This window comes from Scatophagus argus, chromosome 4, assembly GCF_020382885.2.
Source record: "Scatophagus argus isolate fScaArg1 chromosome 4, fScaArg1.pri, whole genome shotgun sequence".
NCBI lineage: Eukaryota > Metazoa > Chordata > Actinopteri > Scatophagidae > Scatophagus > Scatophagus argus.
The window spans coordinates 1,380,306-1,394,813 of NC_058496.1; the positions used below are offsets into that span (position 1 = coordinate 1,380,306).

Here is a 14,508-nt window from a genome sequence, read left to right on the forward strand (position 1 = left end):
TAACGCGCTGCGCTTCGTGACCTGGTCGCCGTGAGTGAGGAGGGCACACACACACACGTCGCACCTCCTCAAGGCCCATGTTGCACCACACAGAGGAGGACGAGGAGCGAGAGCCGGGAGGCCGTTAACACGAGCGCAGTCTTTAAGTGCATCGTTATGAGCTGGATGTTGTTGTCCTTTTTACTCAGCATCGACCCCACGCAGAGGCTGCTCAATATCTTCACGGCTCAGACTTTTTATCAGCGAACGTCTCTTTATGCACACTTAACTGCTGGTCCCGCAGGACGTCTTTAAAGCTGCTGCACACCCTGCTTTTAAAGTTCTGGATCGTGCATTTTGGTTTCTCAGATGCTCCACCAGGGCAACAGGGAATAAAGAAAACCCCCTCTGTGTGTCAGAGAGCCTTTGTATGCAGCATGCAGACATGAGCACACAATGAGAAGTGGAAGTGGTGCGTCTGTGCTTCCAAAGAGGCCTCCATTCAGATGTTGGTGTCTTTGGAAACATGTCGCCGCTCTGGGCCGACGCCTGCTGCGTTTAGCATGTGTTTCGCCTGTGCTAACACGGCACAGAGGCGGATTGTGGCTGGATGCGGATGGTGGGAGGACGGCCGGCTTGTTGTGGCAGGTCTTTATTCTCCGACCCCCCCCTCGTCCCATTCAAGGCTGACTTGGGCTCGTGGTGCTAACTGGCTGTTAATTGCCTGGGCTTTCTCCACATGCAGAAACTGGCCTCTTCAAGGGAAACTGGCCTAATGAGATTATCTATCAGAGCATGGGCCTGTCTAGACATCCCAATACACAACACCCCCACCCAGCAGCAGCAGCAGCAGCAGCAGCCTCTGCAGCCCTGCAGGCTTCAGGGGACGCCCTCAGGTAAAAGTTACCTGCAGAAAGAGTGCATGTTGTCATCACACCATCATGGGTTTACACAGTTTCCCTCCCACTGTGTCATTTCTGTGACGGAGAGTAAAAGTGATTTTAATTCTGGTTTCAGATCAGCATGGAGGACGTGTGGGTTGATAAGAGGGGCGGTCAGACCCTGAGAAAGGAGACTCCTGCGGCGTACACACAGGATTATCTCACTTACCCCACACTGTATTTATATCAGCTGCGTCAAACGTTTTCTGTTAGGTATTTAACATGTTGCACAAACACATTAAATGTCATTTTCGTGTGCACTTATGTCTGTGTGAATGGTATTTACACACACTGTGGTGCCGCCGCCAGCCTTGAACTGCAGCATGGAAGTGCGTCCATATTTGTTTTAAAGTCTCTTAGCAGTTAATAAAGATGCGTTTCCTCCGTCCCCCTTCCTGTGGGGACGGTATCAAGGCTCTGTTAAGTCTCTTTGATTTCCAGCAGCCTCCAATCACAGCAGGCCACTGACTCATCATTGTGCCACTTCAAAGCCTGGGAATGGTTGCCTTGACCCCACCCACCCTGTGGCTCCCCTTAAAAGTCTTGGTCACCCCTTCCTGCAGGAATATCTGCTGCAACCAGACCGACTGAACCTCTGGCTCCCTGAGCTGCTGGATTTCTTCTTCTCTTTTTATTGCACATGGAGGGAGAGCAGAGCTGAAGAGACACTTGGATATTGCTTGGATTTCTTATTTCTTAATCTTTTCTTGTTATTCAGTGCATGAAGCTTGTCCTACTGCTGAGCCTGAAGCATGCAGTCCATCAGAGGTGAGTGCTGGCTGACTGAGCTTTCCCAGCCTGGTTTGTCTCTTTGAATCAAACATGTCTCCTTCATGACTTACCCGGAGAGGCACAGCCGTGATGAATCTTATTTACTTCCAGACTTGAAGCCAAACTTCAGCGGCCCTCCTCCTTCCTCTATGGCTGCTGGCCCTGATGCGTATCTCCAGGGCAACATCAGGATGACTCTGGAGGACCCTGAACTCTGGAAGACCTTCCATGAAATAGGGACTGAGATGATCATCACTAAACCGGGCAGGTAAGACCAAAGAAAAAAACAAAGTTTGATGCGAAACGTTTGGAGTGCAGAGTCCTCACTCGTGTTTGCCCGTCTGTGTTGCAGGAGGATGTTTCCACACTGTAAAGTAAATCTTTCTGGCCTCATTCCATGTGCCAAGTACATCTTGCTGGTTGACATGGTGCCTGAGGATGGTTTCAGGTACAAGGTAAGACAGCAGAACTCTCACAGCTGAGAATAAATTCTCTTTCCAACAATAAAAAGTGGCCTTGACTCATCCCAGATACCCCTCAGTGGTTTCCAGTACACACACCCCCCCCCCACCCCCCGACATGGCACATCAAAGGCTGCTATCTCTTCCTGTTATTCTATCCCCTGCTGGGGGCCCACTGTACTACCCCCTAACTCTGTGGGTGGTGCTGGCCGGCAGTGACTCTCCACTCAGTCTGTCCACTCTTCACACCTTGTCAGGGGAAGGAGATTCTGTAAATCACATTTCTCTCTGACAGACTGACTGACTGTCTCTGCTTCCCTGCAGTGGAATAAAGAGAAATGGGAGGTGGCAGGAAAAGCGGAGCCCCAGCCTCCCTGCAGGACTTACCTCCACCCCGACTCTCCGGCCCCGGGGAGCCACTGGATGAAGCAGTCCGTGTCCTTCCTCAAGCTCAAGCTCACCAACAATACGCTGGACCAGCACGGACACGTGAGTACCAGCACTCCAGCAGCTTCCACATCATGTCCACGCTGCTTTTTTTGGGGGGGTAGTTGAAGTAAAGCAGAGTTCTGAATAATCCCCCTCTTCCTGCCTGCAGATCATTTTGCACTCCATGCACCGCTACCACCCGCGCTTCCACATCGTCCAGGCGGACGACCTCTTCAGCGTCCGCTGGAGTGTCTTCCAGACCTTCACCTTCCCTGAGACTTCCTTCACAGCAGTCACGGCCTACCAGAACACAAAGGTCAGTTTCTATCGCTGCGGGCTGTCGCTGGGAGGACGCCTCACGTTACTGACATTTTAACTGATTTCTCCTCGTCCACAGATTACAAAGCTGAAGATCGACCACAACCCGTTTGCAAAAGGTTTCCGCGATGAAGGCACGAATAAAAAACGGTGGGCGCCACACGGTCAGACGCAGAAATTTGGTTTGCTTGCTTAAGGAATGTTAACTAATGTTTCGATGAATCTGATGCTGCAGGCGTGCAAACAAGAACCCAGCCTGCCTCGACAAACGAGCCAGGATGTCAGACGGTTTGAACCGGGACTCTGAGGAGGACAGTCCACCAGGTACCGTTTCAGACCCGCCTGCCCCCTGCTGACGTTTTCATTTTGCTGTCCTGCACCCCTAACCAGTTCTGATGATTTCTCAGATTTCTGCCGGTCATCTTACGAGGGTTACGACGGCGAGGAAGGAGACCTGCCCAAAAGGAAAGAGGGCGACGTTGTCAAAGAGGAGCGTTATTCCCCGTGGGCTGCAGAGAGGGAGCACAGTGCGAGGACCGAGTCTCCCGCTGGGGCAGACCACAGGGACATGTACAACACGGAGCAGCTCGTACCTGCCCCGGCTTCCTACCAGCCGTACAGGTGAGTAAAGTTATGCGACATTAAGAGCGTAATGCTGTCACGGCAAACGGACTGCTGACCGCCTTCCCTTCGCTCGTCAGGTTCCACGAGTACGGAAAGTCGCCCTCCCCCTCCTCCAGCGTCGGCAGCAGCAACAGCGGATCAGGACGCTTTGAGCCCAGAGTCCCCGACGTCGCCACCGTCCCCGATCATGACTCTTCAAAGCCCCGTACACATGAGATTGGCCCTTCCCCCTGCGGCCCCCAGCACCTCCCCGGCCCCCAGGACTACACCGGGGTCCTCAACATGACCATGGCCCAGGCCAGCAAGCCGGGGGTCATCGGCCACCACATCTACAGTCCGTACGGCGCAGAGCAGCCCCTGGGCCAGTGGAGTGGCCCCGCCCCCGCCCAGTATCCCCCTCCGCACCACCTGACCGCCGACTACACCACGCAAGCTGTGCACCACGGCTATCACCATGGCAACGTGGCCGAGTGGAGCCAGTACCCGCTGTTCTCTTACTCCTGCTGGTGAAGGGATCCGCTGTGTTCACGGACTGCAGAGACCAGAGACAACAACAGAACCAGACCTTCAGTTCAGACCGGCAGGAACTCAGACTCAGACTGAAGTGTGCTGCTCCACGCTGACTGCTTGTTTTATCATTGAATTGTCTATTTATTTTCATCTCATCTCACATGTGGAAATATTATTTTTATAAAAAAAAATAAAAGAAGAAGAAGGAGAGATTAAAACATAAGTGTGCAATTTATGTCTTTAAATGGTGATGTGAAAATAAAAACAAAGTGATTTCATGCCTTGTTTGTGTCAGTGTTTTTAATCTGCTGTCAGTTGGCTTGTCTGGCACTGAAGCAGAAACTCAGCACTGAAACACATGCAGCTGAACTTGTGTTGGCATTGAACAGAGTTACGCTGAAATAAAACGTGACGGACATGAACTGTTATCTCATTTTGATGTGTTTTTCAATGCGAGTCTTCACATTTTTTCTTTGTTTGCTGGAATTCATGTCTGGCTGCAGTCAGAAAGGACAAAGACTTGTCAAACATGTCAGAAAGAGTGCAGACTGAAGGAAACGTCTGAGGTTTGCCGTTGAAACCCCCACAAAAAATGAAAAGTAAAGTAAAGAATTAATTCTTAATGTCTGTTTTATTTTTCAGTCCAATACAACTTTGCTATTTATATTCATTTGAGCCGAGAATCTTTACAAAATTTCGTTATGATTGCATAAAGACAATAAAGACTATTTAAGTTGTGTTTTCGACGCCAACTTTTTGATTTCACTGTAAAATCCTGCTGTGATGTCCTCACACTGAAATGAGACGTCCCGTCACCCCTCTGGCTCTTTCCCACTTCATATCTTCCACTGGTTTCACTGGCCATCCGGCCCGTGTTTGAACAGTTTATTGAACAGATGAGTGTATTATTAAAGTGTTTTTGTTTGCGGGTGCACATCTGCATGCTTTGTGCGTGGCCAGCTCTTCCTTTGGTGCTGTTTGTTTGTATTTCCTCTTTGTTGATGTAATGAGGACCACTGTGTAGTTTGGACAGGCCCAGCATGCATTAAAGACGTCGTGTTGCTGCGTCTCCAGCTCACCTGCTGAGGTTTACCCGCCCGGCATCATAAAGCACCGTACGACCCTCGTTCTCCATCTCAATGAGCCTTAAAAAGCATGAAAATGGGAGGCTGTTGGCTCCTTTTCACTGGTGAAAAACACAGGCCGGGCTCATCGCCTCCACCCTGGGTGGATATGAGCTGCTAATGACTGTTGTAAAGTCCGGGGGGAGGAGGAGGAGGAGGAGGAGGAGGGGGAGGAAGGGGAGATCATCCATCAGGAACTGTTCTGCTGTGGATTTTATTCATTATCTCACAGGCTTCTTGAACCAGTATGTCCACACTCAGCCTTCCACAGTCATATGTTGGCTCATTTACTTATTTTAATGAGATAAGAAAAGAGAGATCCTCACAGGAATCTGAGCTGCTGGGTGAGAAGGTCTGCTTGATCGTATTGTGAGACATTATGAGATCTCCCAGAAGCCATCTTTTTTCATTAAACCCCGAGAAGATAAAATCAGACTGTCAGGAACTAAGAAAATAAAATCGTGCTTGAGAGCGTTTGCCACAGGATATTGATCAGAATCGTACGCAATCATACATACAGCATAATAACACTTAATGCATATAATCTGTTTAGAGACACACACAAAACAAGTTTAATTACAGCTGCTGGACAGCAGGGAGCCCGGAAGCACATTTTGAGGAGGAAGAACACAACAAATGTACAATACAATAACGTCCATGAGCAGGACGCACTGGACCAACATCATCATTAAGCCTGGAAGTCGTGTGTGTGAGACAGAAGGTGTTCATGACGCGTCGCATTGAGCTGAGAGGTGCGCCGACTTGGCCGGACAAACACGAAAAGACCCGTCAGCAGAACAAGCTGGAACACAATGATTCACAACTTAGGAAATCAAAAATGTCTGTGAAATGAGGCTGCTGCTCTGTCCTGCCCTGCATGTCCAACACACCTGATTCAAACGAACGGCTTGTCTTCAGGCTTCTGCAGAGCTTCATGACAGGCTGAACATTTGAATCAGGTGTGTTGGCTGAAGGCCGGCAGAGTGACTGATTTTGAGGCCACAACGAGGTCACAGTCTCTGAAAAGAGACGTCTGCAGCTGGACGGAAAGACAGCACGACAGGTAAGAGGAGGAGTTTGGTTTCTTTAACACACCCATGAAGAGTGCAGAGTAAGTCAAGCCGACCATCACTGTGATGAATGAAAAGTAACTGAAACTGGCCGCTCAGCCTGACACACGTCTGTGGTGAAAACAAGCTAACAAGCTGACGGTGTTTGTGTGTGATGTGTTCACTGGTTCTGTTTGGTGTCACTCAAAGCTCAAGAGGAAATAACTGATTTAAAGCTTCATAAGCAGCTTTAATCAGCCTTATGTTATGAATGAGGACCAACAGGGTCGGTTGCACTAACAGGTCAGACACCAAACAGGTTAGGTATGAGAGCACAGAGATAAATCTGCTAAAAGTTAAACGATGCTGACATGTGGGGGCTTTAAACTTCACTGAACAGCTTCAGTCAGGGATGGAAACAAGTTGTGCTTGTTATTTATATAGTATATTATCTTCCTTCTAATGTTACGTGGGCCTGCAGAACCAGAACAAAACACCCATAAGCCCTCACTGTGAGCGTCACAGCCCCCACGAGATGATCCGTTTCACTACTACAATGTGATCCATTCAGAAGGTTTAGAGAAGCTGCATAATCAAATTGTTTTACCTCACTTAAGTTCGCAGCGGGCTAAAGCGGAAGTTAGCCGTCCGATTGGTGGAAATCCGAGGTATGTTGTGTTCACGTCACGGTGAAACGAAATGTTCTGTACATCGTGTGCAACACGCAAACCGAAGGCGAACGCGTCATGCTGACTGTACGTCCTGTCGATTAGGGCCTGAACGCCTCAGGTGAGGCTGCTGGGCGTCACAGGCCGAGTCATACTGGTCCAGCAGGACATGGTCTGGCCCACAGTGAGTCCAGACCTCCACAGGTGACTTCCTTTGTTCTCTATTGACTTATTGCCAAATGCTGTCTGAGGACCTCCTGTCTCTGACACAGCAGGAGACACAAGAATGAAAGTGAGCACTTAGTAAAATTCCCTCGACACACACACACACACACACATCCACAGCTCCACTGGGTTTAATCTGCATAGCTCCACATCAATGGGCAGTTTGGGCCTTTTAATAGCCCTGATAATGGCCCAGCAAAGAGCAGCACATCGACCTGCACTCAGCGGCCCTTAAAGGCCTCGTCGACGTGGTTAAGTGCATGACATATGTCCTAAGTGTCCCCCAGGTGGATCGTGGATGTGCAGTGTGTGGTGTCAGCAGACATGTTGGCGGGGGCTGACACCACAGTGTGAAACACAGAGGCTGGGGGGAACAGATGCAGATGAAACGGCCTTCGTAAAGCCGATGGAGTGCAGGGCCAAATGGAGAGGAGTTAGCGGAGACTGGGCCGGACGGTAGCTGCTCCTCCAACAGCTCGGCCATGTTCAAGGAGGAGCACTCGTTTCTCTTTCCGCTGCGACCAAAGTAAATTCCTTTAGGGTGGAAAAACAGCTAAATAAACCTGATTGTGATTATTTTCTGTGCGCAGCAACATGAGCTGTCATACACGAGACAAAAATGTTAAATGAGTGTTAATGTTAAAGGATCAGTTCACCCAAAAATGAAAATTAAGTCACCGTCTCTCACGCTGATGGAAAGTCAGGTGACTCACAGGTGAACTTCCCTTTAATTCAATAGTTCAGTCTCAGATTAAATATCACTACAAGGCCATTTCTTTATTTAGAACTCTATTAACTCTATATATTAGGTTTTCTGAGGCTGTTGTACTGTGGCTACCAGTTCCTTCGTTTAAAGATTTTGATTTCTTCCAAAGCCCTGAGAGGCCTCGTCCCAAGTTACTCAGCAGATCCTTTACTGCCTGCTTTATTGATCTCCCGTCATTCACAAAGGTGACGGAGACTTCAGAGCCTTCAGAACCTTCACAGCTGCAAACTCTCGGCACTTTTTATTACTATTATGGATTTCTATTTTGTACAACTAAAAGTATTCAGATTTAAATATTTAAAAATGCAGGAATCAGGCTAAATAACACACACTTTGTGTTGCAGCACACGCACACACACACACACGACCTCGGAGTGACAGCACCGACCCCAGCTGACAAGCAGACGTGACAAAAACAATATATTATTATCTTTATTAAATTTCCAAACTTGTCTCATGAATAGGATACTAATTGTTCGCATCTCGAGTGACGGTGCGTTGGAGTACAGTCAGTTTATCTCTAAAGAGTCTCATCATATGAAGAGGAGAAGCACATTTGACACCAGACGTCCTCCTGAAGTTCTCCCATCGGGCAGCACTGAGGCAAACGAGCTCGAAGCAAACAGAAATCCTCTACAACGAACAAACGAAACAACGAATCCAAAATAAACTAAAGGCTCAGGAAGCCCACTTACTGCCAGTGTGATGAGAGTAATAATAATGAGAGATTATTTCATGGTGAGACATTAAGTCAGCTTTGTGATAAATATTCTTGTCTTGACTTGCAGGATCTTGTGCTTCCGTACAAAGTCAACGTTTTGGCCATAACGGTTTTGTTTTTGAGCGACTTGTGGCTGCGGCGGCTCGCCGTTCAGGCAGAAACGCACGGTGATACGAGAGGCCGACGGTGACGCCGAAGGCTCCCCTCCATCAGCACAACACAAGTCGACACAAGAACAAGGCACACTGTTCAAACTGCGTGCTTCGGATGGGCACAGTGTAATTCCTGGGAATAACCTGCAACTCCTGGGTGGAGCCATAAACTAAATCATGAAGAAAAGTCAACAACAATCATTCATTCTCAAAAACATCTGAACAACTTCCATAACTAACTGGAGGGTGTCGTTACAAATGAAAAGCGGTGCTTGTAAATCTGACGCCCAAACTCAGGCCGGGTGGTCCGGTCTATAACAGGGTTCATTTGTTTTTGAATATTTCAATGCTGCTGAGGCGGTAAAGAGCTGGTCTGACACCTGCCCGGCAGTGTTGACTCTCAACTGCTTTTCACGTGGCACAGAACAGCAGATGAACTGTGACTCAGCAGCCAAGCTGCCTGCCGAGATGTCTGCATACTGGATCGGACTTTATTACGTAAAAATGCTGCAGAAGAACCAAACAGAACAAAATCTCTGAGGCACACGGGAACCTGTCCTACAAGAATGTTTATATTCTTGTATAATATTTCATTTTTAAAACACGTGACTGATGTATTTCAAGAAAGCAAAATACTTCAAACATTTCAAACAACCTTCGTGGCCGTTTGAGCACTAAGAGTCAGAGTTTACGAGGTGCACCTGAAAGCACCACAAAGTCCCCGTGTGTGTAAACTCGGACACATCAGCCGACAGCCAGTTGCGTTCGTACTCTGGTACAGAAGCATGACGCGAAGCCACAGTCCACGCCTGAGGACACATTCAGACCATTCAGAGTCCACCCAAGTCCAAACCAAATTTAGGAGGATCCAGTGTCAAAATGTCTTCAGAGAACAAACCCGCAGGCAGCTGAGGGAACTTCATATTAACGTGTTATTGCATAGCCGGAAGTCGTCTTCACCTCAACAGTGACAGGAAGTAACGAGGGATCAGCATTTGAGCGGGCAGGCGTCAGAGGGGACAGAGTGTGACAGTCTGAAAAGATATCTGACAAGTCCTGAATGACACTTTGGTTCAGAGGCACTCAAAGTGGTCAACGTGCAAGAAGGACACGAGGCCGCCGTAACCGCCGCCACAAAGAACAGACTTCAGCATGCTGTGTATGAAAAGTGCACGACGGTCTCCAGCGCCGGGACGCTCAGTTCACCTTCAGTCCTCACTGGACTCCTCTGAGTTGTCCATGTCCACGTCTTCCCACGAAGCCTTGGTGCGCTGCTCCCAGCTCCGGGCCTTGGCAACGACGGCGGGAGGCATGAGGGCCACGCAGGCTGCCAGGCCAGAGACGCGCTCCTTAAACTCTGTCTCGCTCTCCCATTCGTCCGTGTCCACGTTGTACACGTGAACGTACTTCATCCTGTTGCCTTTGTCGTGCGAGCGTCCTCCCAGGACGTAGATGCGACCGTCCAGCACGGCGACGCCTGGTTCTCCGTGTCCAGCGGGCAGCGGGGTCACTAAAGACCACGAGTTGGCTTCAGGGTCAAAGCAGGCCACCTTGGTGAGAAAAATGGGAAAGTAATGAGAGTCGATCGACTGATTATCGGTTATCAAAGAGTCCAACTTGTCCTCAAACACACCTTCACCAGAACGTAAAATAAGGTCAGACTCAAAAGACGACACAGAGTTTCTGATTTAATACATACGATGAAGACGAGTGTGAGGAGATCCGGAAGTTGGACTTTGAGACACAGAATGTAAACAAAAACACAAATAAAATACGACATCATACACGTTTATGTGGAAAATAACGAAATAAAAAGCTCGTTTGTACCTTCAGGACGTCACGCCGATATCTGCACTCGTCATTGCTTCCACCAATCACATAAAGGCGCCCATTAACGGCGGCCATGCCGTGCCACGCCCGCTCCACCGGCCCCTCGGCGCACGCCGTCCAGCTGTTGGCCACAGGGTCAAAACAGTATGTCTCTCTGAGGTAGGACATTCCTCTGCGTCCGCACGTGATGTAGATTTTCTCATCCAGCACTGCTGCAGCATGGGCGTACACCTGGAGGGGAGGTTCGACTTCCATTACAGGAAACTCAGAGGTGTGTAACAGAAACCCCCCACTAACAGCACACAGGTGAGTGTGTAGCACCACCGTGTGGAAGGCAGCAGTACTGCACGCAGGTCTGACGCCTCCCAGCTCCGTCATACCTCTTTCTTCAGAGACGACACAAACGCCCACGTGTTGGTGTGCGGGTCATAGCGCTCCACCGACTCCAGCTCGTTGCTGTAGTCCCGTCCTCCGATGGCGTAAATGTGGCCGCCCAGCACACACACGCAGTGGTCAGCGTGCTGCTGCTGCAGAGGCTGGATGGAGCACCAGCTGTTGTGACGGGGGTCGTACCTGGGAGGAGCATCGAGACGGCAAAGCACCACAATCACACAACAGCAACGCAATTCGGATTATCGATCAAATCATTGAGCAAACCAAGCGTTCACTGATTCCAACTTCTCTGTCTCACTCAGGTGGGCCTTCGGATCAGCCAGCACGTCAGCTCGTCACTAACACGTCTGCACCAGCACAAAGGTTTCACTTTAAACGCAGTCCTGATGTGCACGGCAGGCGGGCCTCACCTCCAGCAGCGGGTCTCTGCTCGAAACCCGTTGGTGTTCTTGTCTCCTCCGATGAGATAAACGAAGTTGTTGAGCACAGCGATGCCCTGGTTGGACATGCGGGGGGCGTGAGCTGCAGTCAGAGTCCTCCACTCGCCCCAGCTCGGGTGGAACACCTGAAACAAGTGCTCGCTGTCAGTGAGGGAGGTGGAGGTGAACATCCCCCCAAAGCCCAGTATGCAGTGCAGGGTGGACCGCGGCTGCGTGAGGGGACTCTGCAGGACGGGCTGCCACATCTCCTGCTCGTGGTAGTACAGAGCGGCTGACACGCAGTCCTTCAGGGGACACTGGTTCAGTCTGTCATACAACCTCTGCAGCACATGCTTCTCAATCAGACAGAAACGCACAGCCGCGAGCATCTTCAGATTGTCCTTTGGGTCAGGAAGATGAAAAAGTGGGTTTAGTGCACAGAAAAATAAGTAAGCAGGGATATAATAAGAGTAAGAGCGAGTCCTTTGCTGCTCAGCGTGTGGCGTGGAGCTGCAGACAGGAGGACAAAATGCAGACACACCTTAAGACTGACCTGCAAGTACACCTGGTCAGTTTCCACCTGCTCAGGACTGTAGTGGTAGTGAAGAGCCGCCTCATACACCTCGTTCTCGCTGTTCACCTGAAGCCTGTCGCTGCTCAGCGCTCTGAAGACCTCGTCCTGGGGCAGCTGTCGGTACACATCGGTTCGAGACAAAGTCTGGATGTTCCTGAGCATGTAGGAGTGGACTCTGGCGTTGAGCTGCTGCAGTCCGTAGACATCAGCCAGGTGCAGCACCTCTAAGATGTTGCTCTCGTCCAGCCAGGAGAACAGGAAGTCGCAGCAAAAGCCGATGACAATCTCAAGCTTCAAAACACGAGAGGAGAAGAACTTGCAAGAAAACAAATAAACCGGAGAACAACATGACGAAGCAAAAGAACGAAGAGCTCACCTGCAGTAGCGTGGCAGCTATCAGCACTTCCTGCACACACTCCAGGTCCAACTCGATCTCTGAAGTGTAGATGTAGTCCAGTATTTTCTTCATGGCCACATAAGACACTTCGTGAATCGGGATCTCCTTTTGCTGCATCTCCCGGAGGCCTCCAGCAAACATCCCCCTGGTGGAGAAGTGACACGCGGTGTTGGGGTGACCGTGACCACGAGATGTACGTCGTGTCTGGACTCTGCTGCAGTCTCTCTCTCTCTGTAAGGGTTTCTGTCACTCTCACTGTAAACTGTCCCATAAACACGAAATGCTAAAAGAAATCTGGACTGAAATCCTTTTCTGGTTATGTTCAGCTGTTGGCACAAAGCATCCAACAGCTTCCAGCAAAGGTTTATCTGTAAACTTGACTACTTTTAGCAGCATAATGGGATTAGAGGGCGACCTACCAGCAGCGGGGCTCCGGTTTACCGGCACATCGCCACAGATACTCACCGCGTCTGTCAGCGTTTGACTTCCGTCCACTGCGTGACCCATGTGTCACGAGCCCTGCTGGACGGCAGTGTCGTTTTTCCCCTAAATGTTGTTCTCCACAGCGTGTGACACCATGATGGCAGTGCAGAGCAAAGCTGTGTGTGCTGCTGATCATAAGACGATGGTGATAAGCTGCAGTAGGTGGGGAACGAGCACAGAAAGTGTGTGGACTCTGCAGCAGACCCCAGCTGGGTCTCGTGACACTCACTGACCACAATCTGCCTCGGTGTGTGTGTGTGTGTGTGTGTGTGTGTGTGTGTGTACGTGGAGAACAACACAACAGGAGGAGTGTGGAGGTCAGTGGTGTCTATGTGGCTAATGCTCCATCTGCACCGAGTGCTGTGACAAACAAAGGCACCACAGAAAGCGAAAGAAAAGGAAGGTGAATAAAGAAACGAAAGTGAGCAGGAGGCCCGCTGTGGGGTTTACCTAAAATAATCACAAGAGGCCGCCAGGAGTATCCGGTGGGCTTTGATGGGACGACCCTCCACCAGCAGCACCACGTCGTACAGGATGCCGCTCTGCCTGAGAGCCAGCAGGCCGTCCAGCAGGCTGCAGAAATGGGCCGAACTCGTGTAGGTTTGTCGGCCCGGGCGGCCCGAGGAGCCCGCGCGTCCTCCCACCGGACTAATCTGTCCCTCCTCAGCCATGGCGGGGTTCTGGTGTTGAGGTTTCATCACTTCTATCTGTCCAGCACTAACACCATTCTGAGTATTCACAAATTCTGTTAGAGATCACAGCCACATCAGATGTCGGCACGCAGAGAAACAAACAGGAAGCAGCAGCAGCAACAAGCAGGCTGGACAGCTAGCGGCTAAAGCGGGGTGGTCACGGCCGCTGGGAATGTCACTGCGCCGTCAGTGTAGCGTTACATCAGCTGCTACACCCGACTCACAGCTGGGCTTCATCCACACAGCTATGGGAAAGACGTGAAAGCATATCGCTGTACACAGAAAGCCTACCGTCAGCTGTCAGCTGATGTTACGCTTGTGTAAACTGCGAAGGACAGCGGCTAGCAACCAGTTAGCTGCTTAACGCGCTATGAAAGCAGAAAGCGAGACACTTTAATCGTGAAACAAAACGGCTGCGCCACAATATATTCGTGTTGGTCAAAAACAAACCGTTTCACACTGACTGTTTGGACAGCAAACCCTTCACGGAGCGACTAGCAAACAGCGCCGTCCGATCTGCTCTTTGACAGCTCAGAACAAGTCTGTTTACTTTTTGGTGTCGGACGACGAGCTCAAGCGCTATTGGCTATTGTCGCATTGTCCCGCCCCTTTTCCAACAAAGAGCCAATTAGAGGCTTCGGTCGTTGTCCAGGCGAATAAAGCGACAGGTCGAGTTTGTCTTTTAAAATAAAGCTTTTTATTGTGTAGAATTGGCGTTTATCTTCTTTTTACTCCAAGTCTCTGATAATGTATGGTTATACAGTAAACCTTTAGCCAAACAAGTGTTAAGATACCGTGCTTCTGTCTGTCAAACACAAGAGGGCGCTGTTTCCCCATCAAATGTCTGAAGGCCATTTCTGACACTACAGGCTGAAAAGTAGGCCCACGTACATTTACTTAAACTCTACTTATTGCACTTTAGTAGATCTTTACTGAAGAAGACTATTTGCATCAAATGCTTCAGTGGCTTCAGTTATGACAC

At 49.8% G+C, this 14,508-nt stretch overlaps 2 protein-coding genes across 3 annotated transcripts; one reads left to right on the forward strand and one right to left on the reverse strand.

The window, feature by feature from the left end:
- Positions 1 to 50: 50 nt before the first annotated feature.
- tbx16 (T-box transcription factor 16) lies at positions 51 to 4,301 on the forward strand. Its single transcript, XM_046387111.1, has 9 exons — positions 51 to 1,688; positions 1,803 to 1,959; positions 2,044 to 2,146; positions 2,477 to 2,641; positions 2,751 to 2,897; positions 2,979 to 3,049; positions 3,135 to 3,223; positions 3,307 to 3,520; positions 3,601 to 4,301. Exons 1-9 carry the CDS (start codon positions 1,673 to 1,675, stop codon positions 4,031 to 4,033), a joined length of 1,395 nt encoding a protein of 464 aa, XP_046243067.1. The 5' UTR covers positions 51 to 1,672; the 3' UTR covers positions 4,034 to 4,301.
- A 3,982-nt stretch (positions 4,302 to 8,283) lies between these two features.
- On the reverse strand, positions 8,284 to 14,097 carry klhl22 (kelch-like family member 22). Of its 2 annotated transcripts, XM_046386690.1 has the most exons (8): positions 13,977 to 14,097; positions 13,285 to 13,562; positions 12,331 to 12,496; positions 11,922 to 12,245; positions 11,372 to 11,781; positions 10,949 to 11,141; positions 10,566 to 10,799; positions 8,284 to 10,288 (listed from the first exon to the last, which is right to left on the reverse strand). In XM_046386690.1, exons 2-8 carry the CDS (start codon positions 13,530 to 13,532, stop codon positions 9,947 to 9,949), a joined length of 1,917 nt encoding a protein of 638 aa, XP_046242646.1. In that variant the 5' UTR covers positions 13,533 to 13,562; positions 13,977 to 14,097; the 3' UTR covers positions 8,284 to 9,946. The 2 variants fall into 2 exon arrangements, with proteins under 2 accessions (XP_046242646.1, XP_046242647.1); XM_046386691.1 differs by having other exon boundaries at positions 11,934 to 12,245; positions 13,285 to 14,095.
- Between the last annotated feature and the right edge of the window lie 411 nt (positions 14,098 to 14,508).

Excerpts from the sequence above, each read along its gene's own strand:
- tbx16 (XM_046387111.1), top strand. Across the intron at positions 2,898-2,978 it reads CGGCCTACCAGAACACAAAG|ATTACAAAGCTGAAGATCGA; the intron begins GTCAGTTTCTAT and ends CCTCGTCCACAG. Across the intron at positions 3,224-3,306 it reads TGAGGAGGACAGTCCACCAG|ATTTCTGCCGGTCATCTTAC; the intron begins GTACCGTTTCAG and ends ATGATTTCTCAG.
- klhl22 (XM_046386690.1), bottom strand. The coding sequence starts at position 13,532 with ATGAAACCTCAACACCAGAACCCCGCCATGGCTGAGGAGGGACAGATT. Across the intron at positions 11,782-11,921 it reads ACTTGCAGGTCAGTCTTAAG|GACAATCTGAAGATGCTCGC; the intron begins GTGTGTCTGCAT and ends CCTGACCCAAAG. Across the intron at positions 10,800-10,948 it reads TGTCGTCTCTGAAGAAAGAG|GTGTACGCCCATGCTGCAGC; the intron begins GTATGACGGAGC and ends CCTCCCCTCCAG.